Source organism: Metarhizium acridum (genome assembly GCF_019434415.1).
Source record: "Metarhizium acridum strain ARSEF 324 chromosome Unknown scaffold_1, whole genome shotgun sequence".
In the NCBI taxonomy this organism is placed as follows: domain Eukaryota; kingdom Fungi; phylum Ascomycota; class Sordariomycetes; order Hypocreales; family Clavicipitaceae; genus Metarhizium; species Metarhizium acridum.
Window position 1 is genome coordinate 4,969,884 of NW_027094015.1, and position 18,895 is coordinate 4,988,778.

At 50.4% G+C, this 18,895-nt stretch overlaps 5 protein-coding genes across 5 annotated transcripts; 4 read left to right on the forward strand and 1 right to left on the reverse strand.

Moving 5' to 3' along the window:
• Positions 1-1,342: 1,342 nt before the first annotated feature.
• Positions 1,343-3,014, forward strand: J3458_001553 (uncharacterized protein; the record flags this gene model as incomplete). The annotated part of the gene is made up of 2 exons (XM_007812235.2): positions 1,343-1,803; positions 1,868-3,014. 2 exons carry the CDS (start codon positions 1,343-1,345, stop codon positions 3,012-3,014), a joined length of 1,608 nt encoding a protein of 535 aa, XP_007810426.2.
• Positions 3,015-3,495: 481 nt separating this feature from the next.
• J3458_001554 (uncharacterized protein) lies at positions 3,496-3,825 on the forward strand (the record flags this gene model as incomplete). Its single annotated transcript, XM_066116781.1, has 1 exon — positions 3,496-3,825. One exon carries the CDS (start codon positions 3,496-3,498, stop codon positions 3,823-3,825), a length of 330 nt encoding a protein of 109 aa, XP_065978667.1.
• A 1,519-nt stretch (positions 3,826-5,344) lies between these two features.
• Positions 5,345-6,154, forward strand: J3458_001555 (uncharacterized protein; the record flags this gene model as incomplete). Its single annotated transcript, XM_007812236.2, has 1 exon — positions 5,345-6,154. One exon carries the CDS (start codon positions 5,345-5,347, stop codon positions 6,152-6,154), a length of 810 nt encoding a protein of 269 aa, XP_007810427.2.
• Positions 6,155-6,493: 339 nt separating this feature from the next.
• Positions 6,494-8,835, forward strand: J3458_001556 (uncharacterized protein). The gene is made up of 2 exons (XM_007812237.2): positions 6,494-7,938; positions 8,145-8,835. Exons 1-2 carry the CDS (start codon positions 6,548-6,550, stop codon positions 8,422-8,424), a joined length of 1,671 nt encoding a protein of 556 aa, XP_007810428.2. The 5' UTR covers positions 6,494-6,547; the 3' UTR covers positions 8,425-8,835.
• A 36-nt stretch (positions 8,836-8,871) lies between these two features.
• J3458_001557 (uncharacterized protein) lies at positions 8,872-13,259 on the reverse strand (the record flags this gene model as incomplete). Its single annotated transcript, XM_066116782.1, has 4 exons — positions 8,872-9,453; positions 9,508-9,734; positions 9,799-13,024; positions 13,095-13,259. 4 exons carry the CDS (start codon positions 13,257-13,259, stop codon positions 9,070-9,072), a joined length of 4,002 nt encoding a protein of 1,333 aa, XP_065978668.1. The 3' UTR covers positions 8,872-9,069.
• Between the last annotated feature and the right edge of the window lie 5,636 nt (positions 13,260-18,895).

Genomic DNA, 18,895 nt, shown 5'->3' on the forward strand with positions numbered 1-18,895 from the left:
TTCACCAAGTTGTGCACGATATGCCTCGGCGCAAGGTCGTTGTATATGCGCCATGCTCGGGCAAGACACCCTTTGGAGATTGGAGCAAAGAATACGCTGTGTTTCACAATTTTAACGAAAATTAGCAGGAGATTACAAAAATCGAGGAGATGATTGATACAGCGATCATGGAAACCAAGTTCCAGTATATCCGCGACCAGGCATCTAATGGGAAGCCAGCTTAATGCGCTGGTGGCTTTATGTGTCTCATTGCATCGCTTCTCTGGTTAAAGTCATCAATTGATGAAACGAAACTACGGCTGAGACTAGTGGTTTAGCCCTAAAGATAGATCTGTATGGTATACTTTAAGTCGGCTGGGAACGGCATCTTTGGCCCTAGAATTGAAAATTGCGTGACAACTGCCGCCAATCAAAACCAACGTCCCCGTTATGCTCATAAGAGAAAAAGAAACCCAAATATGCTCCTCTTAATATCCAAGCTTGCCAATAAACCATTTACGCGTTCCCAGCGAATTCCCACTAAATTAAATAATCTGCTCCGTATAAACGTCCCACTAAATACGAATAAGCCCCCAGATATCTCCAGACGCTATAAAACCATCATTTATCACGCGTCTCTAATCATACGCGTAGCTGCGTAAAAAACCCATCCAACGCACATACTAATGCCAAACGCAAAAAAGATATCCGGCCTAGCCGTGCTTCTAAGTTCGTCCAATTATCGTAACATCTCCGTCTACCGTGTGCGAACGTCCGATATGTCCCTGGTAACTCCCGTGATTCTGTCTAGTTGCTGCATCATCTCTGAGACTGCGTCCCGACGATCGAATGCCTCCTGAAAATGGCGTTACGCGGTTCTCAATTGTTCGTCGTTCTCGTCCTGACGCTGCACGCGTGCCGAGATGTCTGCCATTCTAGCCGACATCTTTTCCAACATCCGCTTTTTAATGTCAGGTTGTACCGAACATGAGTACCTAAATGCGTGAAACTAACATGACGTACATGGTGAAATGCCATTCACGACAAGCGTTGCAAATAAGTTGAATTACGACGTGACCCATTTCCATGGTTGTGTTTTATATATAGTATAAGATCTTATACCTTCTCATAGAAGCTTATAAAGATAAGTGACTTTTCATCTTCTTCTCAGTGTTGGGCCTGTGTCAGGCACCCAGGCAGCAATGCTTCAAAGGGGGTCAGGGGAACCACTCGGAAATACTATTGGCCGAGCTGTTGGAAGGCGTCGCGAACCATGCACTTTCCAACCCTGTCATCTTGACAATGTCGCCTCTAACAACGGGGCAATTATGTTGCTCGCAGTCATCCGCTCGATAGGCGCGAAATGGACCAGTTGACCTTGTTGGTCGTATATCTGTCCGGGGCATGGGCACGACTGCTGGGCTTCTCTGGCGCTGGTATTTCAGGCAGCCACGCCCCTAAACCGGATGATGCCCCAACAGTTGGTGCTCAAGACGCCAATGAGGTAGAACCAGAGGCCACTAGCCCTGTGGCCACAACCTTCCTGCTCGACCATCGAGGATTCCCCAAAACTACCCCGGAGCAAGACGATGAAGTGATTAATGCCTTTATTGAGTCAATAGACTCGGAAGCTGTTTGCGCCCTAGCGTCGCGGCATAACCACGAGCAGCCTTGCCGGGTTGTACATCGGTCAAACGGTAGCTTCAATGTCTGCTTTTTTGTCGAGTTTGACAACAATGGCCCCAAGTGGATTGTCCGGGTTCCCATCATACCCTCGCTTCATAAGCCTTGTCAAAAGCTGCTTAGTGAGGTCGCTACTTTACAGTGCGATATAGTATATTCCTAGCGTGAATTATTATGATTACTGTCATTGTTAACCTAGGCGTAGGTTTCTCCAAGAAAAAACGCGTATTCCTGTTCCGCATATTCTTGCCTATGGACGCGATGCTGTGTTAACCAAAACCAGCAGTCAGAAGCAACTGTTTCTTATCCAGGACTTCGTTCCAGGAGAACCGCTCAACAAGAAGGACTTGCTTGAGGCGCCCGAGGAGCACCGAAGAGACTTTTACTCGCAGCTTATTGATATTTTGGCCGACTTGAGGTCGCTCGAGTTTCCTTTAATTGGCTCGTTGATGCCAAATCCCGATGGCAGTCCGGAGCCCATTGTAGGGCCTGTTCTGTCCATGACTGCCAACAGGTTTCGCCAACATCTACCCACATTCAGCTCGATGAGGGACTACTTGGCACGCCAGTTCCTCACTATAGAGGAACAATTCCGATCTCCGGTTCCTGACATGTCTGTTAGCGATGTCCAAAATGAGGTGTTTGTACTCTACCACTTGGAGGATATCTTATACCAAGCAATCGATCCTGATCTGGACCGTGGACCGTTTATACTGAATCATTTGGACTTGCGGTGCCCCAACATTATTGTGGATAAGAACTTGCATATTCAGGGTATTATTGACTGGGAATTTTCAAGCACAGTTCCGCGGCAGTTATTCACGCCACCGTCATGGATCACCGCGCACGATTCGATCAAGACAAAGAAGGAAATGCACCTCGAGTTCCGCCAAGTCTTAGACGAGAAGAGCAATATAGACAGCCGATATGACCAGCTGCGGAGAGAATGGTATCATCACCCTCAGCTAGATGCAACGGGCATCGATCATCCGGACTTGGCATTCTGCATTGCCCATCTCATACGCCGCCCCGATGACACAATCTATACATTCTGCGATTACTTCGCTCCTAAACTCTATAACAGGCCTATAGAGGATATAACTTCTGAGTTCTTTAAAGAAAATAAAGCTTGTGCCCGCGAGGTACAACGTCGGGAGGAGCAGAATAGGTTATACACCCAATACTTAAAGGACAACGACCTGTATGTGCAAAGTTGGCAAGAAAAATGGCTGGCAGAGTCCAATGCTTTCATGGCAGAACTAGAAGCGAAGGATTTGAAGAAAAAGTTGGAAGGTGAGAAGGCACAGCAATACCAAGATATCAAGGAAGTCGAGCCATCATTGGCCACTTGATCTATGGAGTCGAACTAGCACGACCCCGAATTCACTTTCAGCATGCCACGGAGAGTTCTCTAGGTAGACCTTGTTGAATCAAAGAGCATCACAATCACAAACATCAAGGAGAAAGACGGAGCTGAGAATACTTTGCTGTCAGATATGTAAACTTCCAACTGCTCTTGCTTGATGTAGCAAATGCGGGGAGGTACTGGATAAAATGCACCCTCGTGACACAAATTTGCGAAATGGCTGACGCATGCTGGAGTGGTCTTGCTTTTACCAATCAAATACAAACACAACCTCGTCTTGCAACTGCAACCAACACCCAAGGGGTCGGCCACACATCAATGGGCCGCTGCTGCCTGCTGTGCGGGGCCTACATAGACGGACAAGACAAGATGGCCGTTCTGACTTTATCCATAAACCTCATCTCACTCGTCTACCTTTTGCTATTATACTACTCTAAAGACAGACCAGCTACCCCAACACCACCATCATGAGCAAGGATAACGACCAGCTATCGGTGGTGAGGAAGCGCATCAGCGAGACGATGGCTGCCGTGGAAGAAGAACAAAGGGAATTGATCAATATTCTGGCATTTCTCAGTACTATATCCAAAGAGGCGCGACAGCAAATGTCTGAAAGCGCCTCGGGCTCCCAGGGAGCTAGAAGAAGAAAGACAGGCCTAACCATTGACCAGTCGGGCGATTACTACCAACGACGCGTCGTGGAAAAGGAGCAGGCTATAGGACGCATGTGGGAAAAGATACACGACCTGCAGGTGGAGGAAAGGCAGCTCAAGGAAACCCTCGAGCAGAATAAATGAGGCGGCAGGGCTTGAGCTTGGTCAAAGGAGGAGGAGGCTCCATCGCTAGGGCCTGTATGGAGACGGCCGCTGGTCAGGGGCAAAGTATCTTGTAATGGGAATTTCGGTCCATGATGCAGTCATGGCGGAACTAGAGGTGTCACGAATGAGGACGCAGATTGTTGACGCTCGAGCCAGCACAAATGGTCTCCAAGCATATCCGTCATGGATATGTTCATAAAAGTGGAAACTGGTGATCACCAGTGACTGCCTGGAATACAGTACTCAATATCCCGTTCCATCATCGCTGTACACAAATGAAGGGCACGAATCATCGTCTTGCTCCGTCTAACGGTTACCTTCATAACATGTTGACAATGCCCTATTGCCTTGAATCCACAGGAACGTGAGTTGGTAGTTAAGATGGCATTATCATCAAAACGATACTTGAATCGCCCTTTACGCCCTGATGTGTGTTTCTTATCAGCCGCCTGCCGATTAGGTTTCAAGTACATAGAGTTGAAAACATTTCTTGGCATATGTCAAGATAAAGAGCGAATAGTGAGTAGATATATGAGGGGAGACGAGGGGCATTGGGCGCAACAGCGCATGCGCATGTTACAGGAGATAATACGCCCTTGATGGCTAAAAAAATGTCGTCGCACCATGTGCCGGCGTTACGTAGCAACACGATTACCACTGACGGTATAAAAATGCAGGCTGCGTCGCTCAGATCCTTGCCCATTGGATATTACCAAATCACTACTAGATTGTATTTTAATGCTGTTACTGTGCAACATGTGGTCGAATGACGGGTCAGAAGTTGCCCGCAAAATCAGGATGCTTCGTGATTACACAGTTTGAGCATAGCCACAAAATTTGAGACATGAGACGGCATGTCAGATGTCAGTATCGTTACTCCGTATACAATCCATCTTGGGCTGATCGAACGTGGGTCGTAAAGAAGAGTATCCGCATGGAAGCCGAGGCTAAATCTGACATGTTGCCAATTTTCTGCGAAAAAACAGTAGTAGTAGTGGGGTTTGGATATCATACCGCGTAGTTGCGACTATTTAATGCCTTTCCCAAGTCACACCGCATGCCCTCAGGAACCAAAGCTTTTGTCTCACACGGGCTGCAGCAGGGGGGAGTCATTGGGCATCAACACGCACGATTAGAGATGAGATCAACACTCGGCATCCGGTGTAGGTAGTTACGTTTAACTATTCAATGTCTCTACTCGGTCGCTTGTGGAATGACTTTTACCCTCTCTGTCCACGATGGTTGGCAACTTCCGACGATGTGGCAATGTGTGTATTCAGCAGGTATTGCATTCTACCCCGTGGGCAACTATCCAGAGTGGCGAGAAGGAATATTCTCCGTGATTCAGGACGTTTCCTCGCTATTTCAATGGCTCTTCTCGCGCGGGGCATCTAGCATTTCAGCAAAGCCGACGTACAAAAGGGTCATCCAACATGACTCGGCACCGATTTGGACGCCGACAAGGCCTTCGGCGATTAAATCGCGGACCAAAGCCTTGATGGCCATGGGAACCATAACCACCGAGGCTTACGAAACGTACCACGGCCATCAAATTCCGCTTCATCTACCAGACATGGCCAGCATGGTCGCCGGCATGAACGACCCCTTCATAGTCATGACGGACTGTAGTTCTCTGGGGTTCGCCCGGGTCGTTTGGGACTTTGTCACCTTGAAAATCAGCGAATACCGAAACGACGGAAGCGACCATTGTTTCTTCGTTTTCCATCCCGACAATGCTTGGATGGGCGCGTTCATGAGGTTGGAGAGGGCTGAGGGACAGCTCCCGCACGAGTTTATAGGTGTTGCGCATGACCTCATTGTGCTTTGCAGATGGATGCTCTGCGTCAGGGTGGCACTGGTTCAAGAAATGGGCGATGCGGGCAAGAAAATCCGGTTTCACATTCTGATACCAAGCTCTGAGCCATTGGTCATCCCGCGGCCATTCAGCTTCATCGATGCCTTGTATCCGTTGACACTCGAAGGGCCAACCAGACGAGGGCAGACGCTCGTTTGGCTGCGCGTAGTCCCGGAATCGGCGGGCCTGCTCAAGGATATCGGGGCCGTGCCGTCGCCATGTCACGTTGGCGCAGAGCGAAAGGCCTGTGCTGCTGTGTGTATCATGTGGATCGTTGTTTCTCCTGTACTCTTGATGGTCTGCCAGTTGCTTTGCTCGCCGAGGACCCCGGTTTACATGGCACTATCCTTGACGACTGTTTTCCACGGTTTGGCTTTGGTCGCAACGCTCTGGTTCAAACGGGAAATGAGGGACTATTATCTCCAGGAAGAGGTGCCGGCGGTTTTGGGATGAGATCTTGCCAGCAGGATGGCAAGTTTGATACAATGCCAGGCGGCCATGCTAAATATATGGCGTTGAAGGAGTCACGAAACTAGTTGGAATATTGTTGGGCCAATTGACTCGAGGTCAATAGTGTTTTGCCATGAGCGCCATCGAGTAGCAAGCATTAGTTAATGGCCCAGTTGGATACTCTCGGCTGGAATCGGTGACATCAGCAAGCACCGTGACAAAGGGGCAAGGGCGATGTACGCATCTTGGATGCGGTCTGATTGGTCACGAGGTGTTGCGAGCGTGAGCGTGTCGGGATGCACGTGCTGTTGAAGTCGAGGTGCGACCCAATTATTTTGACAGGTGGATTTGATGCCTCGGTCCCCATGAACCTCAACCCGAATTGAGCCGTCTCATATGCCAAGCCTCGTCACGACTCTGGGAGCTGCGAGGACTCAAAAGCGCAACGCCCAACACATCCATCTGTTTTCAATTGCAGTGTCATCGTCCGGCCAAAGCACCAGACTTGTCCTCCCCCGCAGCTCTGTTTACTGTGTCTTCCCACGCGATATTCACCAGGCTCTAGCCAACATGACGGTCAAGACCATCCCCCGTCAATCGCTCACGGTTGTTGATAACCGCACCGGGAAAAGCTATGAGCTCCCCATCAAGCACAACTCAGTCTTGGCCACCGACATCAAGAAGATCAAGGCACAGTCGCAGAACGACCGTGCCGAGGATGAGACCAGCCAGGGCCTCAGAGTCTACGACCCGGCTTACATGAACACGGCTGTTGTCCAAAGCAAAATCACCTACATTAATGGCCAGGATGGCATCCTCCGGTACCGAGGATACCCTATCGAGCAACTCGTCAACAAGAGCAACTTCCTCGAATCCGCATTCCTGCTCATCTATGGCGAGCTGCCGACCGGCTCTCAGTACCAGAGCTGGCAAGATGAGATTATGCACCACACCTATATCCACAGCGACATTGAGGGCATGTTCAAGTCCTTCCGCTATGATTCCCACCCCATGTCCATGATGGCATCTGCCTTCGCCACGCTAGGCGCCTTTGCCCCCGAGGCGAACCCGTCTCTGCAAGGCCAGAAACTGTACACGGACGCCGCCACGGGAAATCCCGCCGCGCTTCAGGTTCTCGACAAGCAGATTCTTCGCATCATCGGCAAGGCGCCAACGCTTGCTGCTGCATCCTACCGTATGCGACAGGGCCGACCGTTCAACCGGCCCGCCCAGGGCCTGTCCTACACCGGCAACTTTCTCTACCTGCTCGACAATTTGTCTGGACACGAGTACCGCCCGCACCCGGTCCTCGAGAAGGCCCTCGACGCCTTGTTCATCATCCATGCCGACCACGAAGTCAACTGCTCCACGGCAACTGTCCTCCAGGTCGGGAGTTCGTTGGTAGATCCGTACAGCGCCGTGGCTGCCGGGTGTGCTGCGCTCTACGGCCCATCTCACGGCGGCGCGTCTGAGAGCGCCATACGCATGCTGATGGAGATTGGTTCTCCCGAGAATGTCCCTGCTTTCATGGCCAAGGTTGAGAAGCGAGAGCGCGTTCTCGTCGGCTTTGGTCACCGCGTTTACAAGAACGTCGACCCGCGGTCAAAGGCAATTCGGGAACTTGCAGAGGAGGTCTTCGAGGTTACCGGCCGCAACAAGCTCCTCGACACCGCGCTCGCTCTTGCCAAGCTTGCCGGAGAGAGTGAGTTCATGCGCAGCCGAAACCTGTATCCTAACGTGGACTTTTACTCCGGCCTCATCTATCAAGCCATGGGATTCCCGCTAGAGTACGTATCATTCTAGCCTTTTCTTCTTCTTCTTTTTTCTTTGCTCCAGATGACTGCAACTGCCAACGCATCTCTTTATACACCCACTGCGCTGTGATTCATTTGAATACACTTTATAAGTTTATTCTTTCTTTCCTTGGATTTAGAATTTCATCAAGTTTCGCATACACATTTATACCTGCGTTTTGCTAACCGATCACTTGTAGCTTTTACCCCGTCTTGTTTGCGGTCCCCCGGTGTGTTGGCTGGCTGGCCCACTGGCGCCAGCAGATGCTGAACCCTTCGGGCGTCAAGATCTGGCGCCCAAGGCAGCTGTATCTCGGCGAGGGACAGAGAGACTATGTCGTAATGGAGGGAAGAAAGCAAAAGACTGGTGCTGGAGCTTTCGATGCCCCCTCTCAAGTCAGCCACGGCGGAGACAGTAAGAGGAACAAACTTGCTACGTACAGGGACGAAAGAGGTGAGATTCTCAAGCCGAAGCTATAGAAGAAGTCTTGATCAATGTCATAATAGCTTGTACATTCATTGCTGTACTTATAGGGTGTGTGGGACGGCAGTTTGGGTCAGATTGCTCAGGTAGAAGCTCCATGTCAATGATTGTTGCCATTCAGTTAGGTGATGGAAAAACAACTAGTAACCCGGTAACATATCATCTGTCGACTTTAACCTACCCCCTAATCTGGAACTTGATGTAATCTGGAACTTGATGTGTATTAGGACTCACGTCCATCAAAAACCACGAGTGAGAGGTGTATGAAGTTCAACTTTGGCAATTTACTAGCTCTATATTGGTCAACCCTATTCTGGCTGCAGCGATACTTTGACTTCAGTAAACGCCCTCGTCTATGCAGAATGGCGACGCCGCAAAGCAGACACGAGATCTGCCACCATATCCCCACACTAGCACTGACAAATAAAGAGTCAAAAACGTTGGCCGTGAAGATTTTAAATATTATTTAAGTTGCCGGCTGCCGCTAAACGGTGTCAACTGATAACAAATGAGCACAGATATTCAGTAATAATACATACAAGTCGGCAGCTATTTTTCAACATTTCGTGCTTGATTCTTTTACAACGTACCCTCTCCACAAACACCGGAACAGCTCTACTGTGTCCTTGTGATTTAGTCCTCTATGTCTTTTCTCGTACCGCGGCCTTGCTTGCATTCCTTGCCCTCCTGCGGGCTCGGTATACCAGCAGTAGCTCCGAGCCGGTTATAAACTGGCCAACCACAAAAGACGGCACCAGTGCCATTCCGGTCAAAGCCGCCATCTCAAAATTCACCACAGCCCTTGTCAAGCACAATGTCACACTGCTCAAGTCCGCGTATCCCGTGACGGCAGTAAAGAATAAGAGCACTGACAGTAGCTGGTACACAAGGTTGGAAGCTAATGACAGCCGGGTCATTTGACTATTGCCTGGGATAGGGTCTCCGGGAGTGAGCACAGCTGGTTTGGAGTAGAAGTACAGCACAACAGCAGCTATAGCAACGATGAAAGTGATGAGGCCAAGGACCTTGCCAAGTTGTCAGCGTCGTGGATGTTTCAAAAGTGGAGGATTCAAACTTACCCCGTGTGCGGTGCGAAAGTGCCGAGTACCTGAAGCGGCAAGGACACCAAAGACGGGAAGGAGGACTAGAGATGGAATCACGCCAAAGATGACGGTCAGCCTGCAGACCGTGGGTGTCCATTTTGGCAGCACGTCGGGCACGCGTAAGCGCGTGAGGATGTTTCGAAGGCTGGTAAGACTCATGACGAATGGCATGAGGAAAAACAACCCCACGACAGCAGCCCCAACTAGGCATATGTTAGTCCGTTCTGTGCTCGACTACACGTGGTTTGAGGGTCGTGATGAGCTTACCATGCAAGGCCACGAGCGCGGTGTATATGTTGATGGGGAATCCGTTGACGGATAATGCTTTTATCGCGTTCCCGCCGGATATTAAAACGTCAGCCAGTCGCTTCCCATCGACATCAAACGTGTTTCCTTGCGACGTGACACGAATCATGCCTTTGGGGATAAGTCCCCTCAGAGCGTTTTGTACATTCTCGCTCAAACCTCCACCACCAAAAGAGACGGCGCCGCTGTTCTGTAGGCCACGGGATACAAGCAATACACCCGCGAAGCCATCGCAGGTCAGGGCGTCGACGCCTTTTTGTGCGACGGCAGAGACGGAATCCGTAGAAAGAAGGCTGGACAAGTTGAGGCCGGAAGCAGCACTCTCATCTCGGCTTGCCAGCGCCAGCGCCTTGGTTGGCTGCTCGACGTCCCTCTTTGCTTTGGGGCTTCCTGGTAGTATTGCGCCCAGGTTGATGCCTTGAGCAAGCAACCTCTGCAGTGTGACGACGCCAGAGCTCCCCAAGCCCTGGCCGAAGCCCACGGCCGCACTCCCAGTGGAGTCATTGAGATCAACTTTGCTGTCGGGAATCGCCGCGGTCGGTGGCTTGGAGGTCCCATTGAGGATGGCGTTGATCCCGCCGATAGCCTGCACCCCATCTCCGGCACCGGTGATCAGGCCTCTCGTAAAGCCCCTGGCCGCGCCCGGGATATCAATGCTAGAAGTCAGACTTCCCAGGCCGCCTGTACCGTTGCTCAAGCCACCAAGGACTTTGGTAACGGTTCCGTTCGCAAGGAACCTTGATGAAAGTCCCTCGGCGAAGTTTTGCGTGATGCCAGCAATGTCAACATCACCGGCGGGTGCTGATACCAATGGCTCTGGGCCGCCGTCAGGCTGAAGACCAAGCCCGATGGCTGCACCTTTCCCAAGCCCCTTGCCTAGGCCTGATGCCGCGGGAGCACCGAACTTGGATACAAGTCCGTTTACGCCTCCGCTGAACAGAGCATTCATGCCACTACCACCACTGAATCTGGAGAGCAGATCTGTCGTGTTGAGGTTGCCAGCTACTGCGTCACTGAGACCAAAGGCAAAGTTCCCTGCAATATTCGGTATGTCGCTGATGTTTGCTGGACTGGCTGGGGCTAGAGCCTTGCTTGTAAGTTGAAGTCCCTTGGCGGCACCAAGGCCCAATCCAGCGCCAGTGTTGAGCGCAGTTGCGCCAAAGTCGATTGGAGGGAGCATGGAACCAAGGTTGCTCATTTGTGAGGTAACATTGATCTTGTCTGTGAAGGAGTTGCCAAGTCCAAAGGTAAATGTCTCTGCAAGGCCGGGAATATCAGACTGAGACTTGGCCATGGGAGGCGTGAAGTTCTTGTTGCTCGCCAAGCCAAGCCCCAAAGACGTACCACTACCTAGACCGCGGCCGGCACCGAGGACGGCACTTCCAAGGTCGAAGTTGGCAGGGAGGGCGTTTCCAAGCCCCACGTTGCTTGTGTTGACCGATTCAGACAGGCTTCTGCTCAAGCCGAAGGCAAGCGAACCAGCAATCTTGGGGATGTCCGCTGCGGACGCTGGCGACGGCGTAGAAAAGCCCGTGTCATTATTTTGCGTCAGCTTCAGTCCCACTGCGGCTCCCTTTCCTAGACCGGTTCCGACGTTCAGTGCCGCGGTCCCAAAGTCGATGGGGGGGAGCATTGAGCCCAGACTGTTTGCACTGAGGTTGATGTTGTTTGTGAGAGAGTCGCTGAGGCCAAACGCGAGACTACCCGCAATACCAGGGATGTCCTGGGCCGAGCTTGCCGTCGGTGGAACAATGTTCTTGGAAGTGAGCTTCAGTCCCCGAGCGGCACCGCTTCCAAGTCCAGCTCCTACGCTGAGAGCCGCACCGCCAATATCGAGATTACCGGGAAGGTTTCCTGCCAGGTTGCTGACGTTTACAGAGTCCGTCAGACTCTTACTGACGCCAAATGCGAGTGTGCCTGCCACTTTGGGGATATCCAACGGGGACCCAGGAGGCGGCGGTGCAAAAGACGTAACATTGGCGAGCTTCAAGCCAAGAGCTGCTCCGTTGCCAATGCCACTGCCAACGTCCAATGCAGCCGCTCCAAAATCTATCGGTGGCAACATGGACGCCAAGTTTTTTGCGCTGACATTGATGTTGTCTGTAAAAGAATTGCTGAGACCAAACCCAAAAGTGCCGGCGATGCCGGGAATATCGGCCAGAGACTTGGGCGGAGGAGGAGCAAGATTCTTGTTCTGCGCAACAAGCTTCAACCCGGCTGCGGCACCGCCTCCGAGTCCCGTTCCCAAGTTGAGAACAGTACCGCCAATGTCCAAGTTGGATGGAACCAAATTGTTCAGATTTCCAGTATCAAGGGAGCCGGTCAGACCTTGGCTTACACCAAAGGCAAGCGTGCCTGCGAGACGGGGAATGTCCGTCCCAGATGCAGGCGGCGGAGGCGCGATTTCAGTATTATTTGTGAGCTTTAGTCCTACGGCGGCTCCTTTTCCAATTCCGGTTCCAAAATCTGCCACTGTAGCTCCAACGTCGATAGGCGGGAGGAACGACGCCAACCCACGGGTTCCGTTCAAGCTCGAGGTCAACGCCTGGCTCGCCCCAAAGCCAAAACCTCCGACCGCATCCTCGAGATTTGTCCCGTTCAATGGTGGCCCAGAGTTCTTTTGTGAGAGACCCAGGCCCATGGCGGCTCCGTTCCCTATTCCCGATCCAAGTGATGTTCCCAGGCCACCAAGAGGCGGCATTTTCAAGAGTTTACTGCCCATGAAAGCTTTTACAGCTGTTGCTGTAAGTCCCTTGGCCGCGTTCTGAATGATTGGGTTCAGTCCTGTATTCTTCATGCCATTTTCTGCAGCCACTTGCTGACCAGTACTCTTGGTCCTTGATGCAGGAGCCAGCGAGAGGCCTTGGGCTGCTCCCTCACCAGCACCTACACCTCCAAAGAAACCTGCCCCGGCAAGGCCATCTCCAGTCTTGGAGAGAAGATTCCCAAAGATGCCGCTTATAGCATTCGAGATGAGACCTCCTCCCCTGCCACCGGCACCGTTCCCTCCTCCCCCGCCGCCCAACAAGTTCCCCAGCAATCCGCCGCCGCCGCCGGTGGCTTTGGAGTCTCCAGTGGTGTTGTCTATTCCATTCTCATTTTGATTGCCGGTATCCGCCTTGCCTCTGTTCCCGCCCCTGTTGCCTCCCAAAAACCCAGAAAGCAGTCCTCCCAACAGCCCCGCCCTCTTATTCAAATCGGGGGTTAGTTGTTCTCTTGAGTTCCAGTCGGTATGGCTCATCCGTATTGGCATTCACATTGCGAAGATGGGCATCCAAGTCATCGGCTAGAATGGTGAGCTCGGAGACGCCGTAACGCCCTGCTGCCTCCCTGGACGTGTCGCTTAACATGCTAACGAGAGCCATGTACGTGTGCCGTAGCTGAGAATCTTCGACAATTGCCCGTACCGTTTCCATGGACATGATATTGTGCAAGCTCGGCGCCTGCGGCTTCGCGTCGTCATCATCCCCGTCGCTCGACCCAAGCACATGTTCGACCTCCGCCAAAGCCGGGTATATTACACTGAAGATAATAAACGCAGAAAGAAATAGGTGGCTCCATCGGCAGTTCAAGTGTTGACCCATTATGCAACGAGGCAAATGCCAGTGCCGATGAGTCGAATATTACAAGGTTTTATAAATCAAGTGGCATAGGAACTCCAATGATGACCTGTCGACCCGCGACGAACAAGAGGATGCTTGAGCCCAGTCCGATGACGAAGCGCAATCAGTCCCCATGGCAAGTCGGCATGTCGGGTCCGGATGGGGCGCCCTTAATGAATTAGTCTTGAACATGGAGCGCATAGTTTCTACCCAGGCCCGGAGTACAATGGGTTTGCGTTTGAGGAGGACGCTGCCCAACGATCCCCACATCTCGCCGGAGAGAAATACACATAAAACCTCCCAAGACTCTGTTCTACAATGTGAATCGCTTTGATCTGCTGCACGGTTGCAGGCAAGATTCATCGTTCTCGTTTCCGCAATGGGGAGTCGCGGTGGAACCGTGTTTGGGATCTGTTTCCACAGAAGTCATCCCGTTGAGTGTCTGAGCGGAAAAGGGGTAAGCTTGCGATCGCCGCATTAACGGGATCATGCATCTCCCGTGGTCAAAGCCATAAATCGCATCATCAGAGTACATCCCTGCATGATGAACAGGTGGGATCGGTCAATCATCTCTCAGAGAGTCAAGATTCTGGGGTTCAAGCGAGGCAAAGTTGTTTATCCTGTTCTTTTGGGGTTTCAGCTATGCCCGAAAAGACCAACTATCGCTTATTCTCGAGTTTCAGACCGGGAGTCGAATTATCTATTTTAATCAGATAACCCATTTATTCACACCCGGAACGTTTGAAGTTGTTGAACCGACGGGGCGCTTTGCCCAATTGGGACATTCCAAACACGGCTCTAGGAACCCACGTCGTTCCGAATGTGTGATATTTGGGAGGTTGGAATTTTGCTTCTGATTTTTTGGTATTGCTTGGAGGAGGATGCTAATGTGGCTAGGACACCTATTAACGTTCTAGTCGCGACAGCCTATCAATATCGGCATCTCAACTAGCTCATCATCTCTCTTTCTGATTCCCCGTGGCAAATCAGTCAGCGATCCGCTAGTTTTGATGTTTGTGTCTCCAGGAAGACATTGTTCACAAACACAGAATACCAACTGTCTATTTTCTTGGAAGTCTACTATTGCTCTAGAAACACACACTCAAGCGGGCTGCTTGTATAAAAGGATTTTGATGAAGCTACGTACTAGGTGTTTCAATGGGATAATGACTTGATTGAATAACTAAAACAGTATAGCGGTGTCAGTAAGGGTACACATCGCCCTATATCCCCTGCTAGTTGAAATGATATTGCAAGGGAAATGTTTTACTTTGGCTATAATAAAAGCCAAACATCCTTTTCTTTTTGTATTTATCAGACTGTCCGTAATAGCGGATAACGTACTACTTGTTTGCGATACATGCTACAGGGTATCTGCCTGGGCATTACCAAGGACGCAGTCTATGAGGTGCCATTTCTCGATCATGCCGTATAGAAGTAGTCTAACCCCCTTCTATGGAAAACCAGGAGATGTGTTCAGTCTTCCTATGGAGCACGAATAGCAGTCTCACCTAGCCCATGTACTAACTCAAATAAATTCTTGGTAGGAGAGGGGTAAAGCACAAACTCTATTATATTATTCAAGGCAATATCTCCTTTGGAACTGACTCCCGGGACATAGGCACGAAACCGGATGGACATGCGGAAAGTTTCATGTTTGCCATATTGGCGAGGATTATATATGATGGTGTGCATGTGTAAAGTTCTGTGACCACCTCTCAGAGCAAGTGAACATGTAGAAGCGTTAAGCTGTGAAGAGAATCAAAATGAAAATGGCCATGGAATCATGCTCAATAGCCACATCACTCATCTTCATCTATCACGCGAGGATATTATTTAGATAGACTATAACGCCGTCGGTTCGAATAGTTGACAAATTGTCTACCACTAATATTGGAGTTGTTTCCTCGTGGAATCAACCCCCGGCTTAGCTTTCCGAAGGGGTTGACGGCGTCAATCGAAGACTGTAATAAATTTCTGAAACGCATAAGTGTTAAGTAGAAACCTTAATGAGCGGCATTTATTCCCCGTGGGGTATTGTTCTCGAGGAATACAATTCAGGACAGTTTATAGCACCAGAGCCCCTTATGAAGAGGCTGATCCTCTTTACAGACGCTCCGTTTTTGCGAGCAAGAGGATGGCACACGTTCTACTCCTACGGCAAAATTTCCTTCCGCTTTCACATGGTCCACTACTGGTGTGTACACCCACCCTTGTCACAGCCACAACGATAGGTGTCTGCATGGTTTCAGTTTGCGGCAGATGGAACCAGTAGTATGAACGATGATTCGAACCATCCCAGCGTTGATCGAAGCCGCCCGCTTACGGGACTTTCGACTGCCGTTTGAAAGATATGTCTCCACAAGCACAGATAATTTATTATAATGAGAAAGGTAGCATGACGTGCGATTCTGACGTCGCTCCCCAAATTCTCAGCGTTCGGCGGTCAACGGTGTGGTTTCCAAGCAGACAACCCGGGAATCTGGCAAGTGCCCTGCAGACAAAGCGACAGAACCATCTTAGTAACATCTTGGTCGAAGATAAGACCAGTTTTAGAGTTTCAGAATACCTTGAAAAGAAACCTTCAAAGGAAGCAACTGAAACTGGGGGAACCTATTCTTCGAGCAACATCCAACATATCTACTTCAAGAGGGTCAGACAACAAAACTTCACCAATCTCATTGCTGTTTGAATTTTTCCGTCTACATGAATATGTAGACGTCATAGGTCTAGCGATATTGCAGTATGACCCATCAAGTACAGGGTTTAGGTCGTCAAGGAAGATAGGAGTGTCTTTTTGTCCTCGCAGGAAGTGAGGCTTAGATACTGGTTGAAGGAATGTTCCCGGCAAGCAACTCTCCATGAGACATGTAAGCACTTTGTCTTCGCTCCCTTGATATAGCAGAATTGACCTCAATCTCGCTGGACTCGAAACCCCACGGCCGAATTAACGCAGATCACCATCAACCCATCGCCAGAGCCGTTCTTCAGCCCCCTCTTGTATGATTTCCACCAGAAATTAGCTTATAGTATAGTTTTCCAGTAGCTCCTTGCCATCCACGTCTGGGAGAATCTTATATACGGGGTCTTATAGCTGTCCGGGAAATTTCACAGAATTTATAAAGTTCCTCTCCTCCATTCAGGGCTGCACGAAATTCTTTGATACCTAGATTAATATAGTTAGAGCTACGTGCGGCAGAGCCGGAATATGTGCATCAATTTGGTTGTCTTGACCTTCTAGACGGTTCAAGTCAACAGTATCTTTGAGATGCGCAGTAAGCCGTTGTAAATCTTGTGAAATGCCAACAACTATCCTTCCTCGTTTTCTTGTCGAGCCGGCACATCCAGCCCTTGTCATGGTAAACAGTTTCAGACCCTTGCTACCGCAGGCCACGTCTAGTAGGGAAAGTCTTGTGTCTCCCGGTGTACCGTGTATCCAAAGCAGTGGAAACCCATGGTGTGCGCCAGACAGCCGGCAACCCAGGTTCCGATCGTCTGGGAGTTAAATTTGCTGCGCCATTGTTGTTTTACGCAACCGAGAACTGTGAAATGGCTGCAATATGTGTCTCGCGGCCAGAGGCTTTGGATCTTAGCCCTGGCGAGAAGCATGATGAGTCGACCATTGTGCCGAGCATAATCCAGGAACTGCAAATCCAAAGTTGTCAAGGGAGTGTGCAACTAAATGGTACTATTCGGATCATGTATACGCGATCTCACCTTCAAAGACTCTATTAGAAGGCAGTTATGACTCCGAGATACTCAACATGGCTCATGTCCTGCACAAAATATCGCCATGTAATGGCGAACTTGACTCTTGGACAACTTCGGGATGTCAGGAAGGCGACAGAACGCTACAGTGCCAGTGAAATTACGTCTCTTCTTAGACTAGTCTTTCTCTAACCACTCTTGTAAAAAGGGCGTCGAAACAATATTTCTACCTATTTAAAATGTGAGGAACAAAATGCACTTACCGCGGTAGGCTACCTTGACCGCAAAGTCAATTCAAGCGCCTTGGTGTGTGATAGGGCGATTGAGAAATTACATGATTAGCTTTGGGAATGGATGTAGATGCATTGGAAGATGGCAAGCCTTCAAGTGTGTTATGGGGTTATCGACATGTGCCGAGACATGTCGTGATACATATGTAGGCCAGAATGATTGCTCCGATCCATATGTTGTGTACCTAAAAACGGCAGTGATTCAACCTAATACTTTTCCTCGGTCCTACTTATTACGGGCTGCGGAGGTAAATGTAATCTAACGGTGGAAGAAGCTCAACGTTCCCCAGCTAGTTTCTTGACGCACCGCGCTGTACGCGTGTTGATTTTTTGGTTCAAGAATCTCATTCTGGCGTGCTTTCGAGTAATCATGCGAGTCTCGAGAGCAACCACCAGGCACATCTGTCCATACAGCGGGCTCTGATATCCGCCAAACATGATGCCCGAAGTCGGCCAATATTGCATGCGGCTGAAGCTGAGCGGCCACCGCATTTTCAGCTGCGGGCTCCGGGGTAGGAAAAAAAAAAAAGACGTATAAGCCTAATTCCCCTATTCTCCCGCGTGGTGCATAGATTGAAGCGCAGCTCCTTGTTGGAGTGTATAAGCTGCCCATTGTTATCCTTCAATAGCCAGCTATTGAGAGATGACTTGGAAGGCTATATACAATGTGATGATTCCGACAGAAACTCACTGTATACACTGCGACCGCTTCCTCATGAGGTGGCCAAACTGATGCAACGGCTTCAAATAATTCTCGGGCCGTCGCGAAGACCCCCCTCTGCAAGGATCGGTGTAAGCATCACTTTTCTGACAGCATGTAACCAATCAAGTAAACTATATCTCACGCAGCGACAGAGCATCTGCTTTCGCAAAGCGACCTCATTGGAGAATGGTCGATGCTGGCGTCTGCAGTCCACGCCTCGGCTGACCTTTATCGCGGCTACATTCATCTGCGGACGTGGGCAGAGCAACTATATATACCGGTATATGTGCTAGGCCATTTTCTTCTTTCTCTTTTTCACGACTCCTTCGTACACTTCTTTCCCTCTTTCATTCCCTCCAAAACCTCAAGATGAACATTCGGCATCTCGCCATGGCCACCCTCCTCGGGCTAGGACTTTCCAGCCCAACAAAAGACACGGCACCGCTTCAAAATCTAGAGAAGCGTTGCGTCGGGCAGGCTCAATACTGCGGCAATGGTAACTCGTGCTGCGCCGGACTCTTCTGCAGCTGGCCAAACACGCTTTGCACGCCTTGTGGCGGACAGGGCCAGAACTGTGGCAATGCCGTTCCATGTTGCGGTGGCTTTTATTGTAGCTGGCCAAACTCGCGTTGTCAGCCGTGTAATGCGCGCGGTCAATACTGTGGGAATGCTGTCCCATGCTGCGCAGGCCTCAGCTGCAATGCCATGACTTCTGTTTGTAGCTGAGCAGTAGCGTGGAAAGCGACCTTGGGCGG

Coding starts and splice junctions, on each gene's coding strand:
- J3458_001556 (XM_007812237.2), top strand. CDS start 6,548: ATGCCAAGCCTCGTCACGACTCTGGGAGCTGCGAGGACTCAAAAGCGC. Junction 7,939..8,144: donor GCCATGGGATTCCCGCTAGA/GTACGTATCATT, acceptor GATCACTTGTAG/CTTTTACCCCGTCTTGTTTG.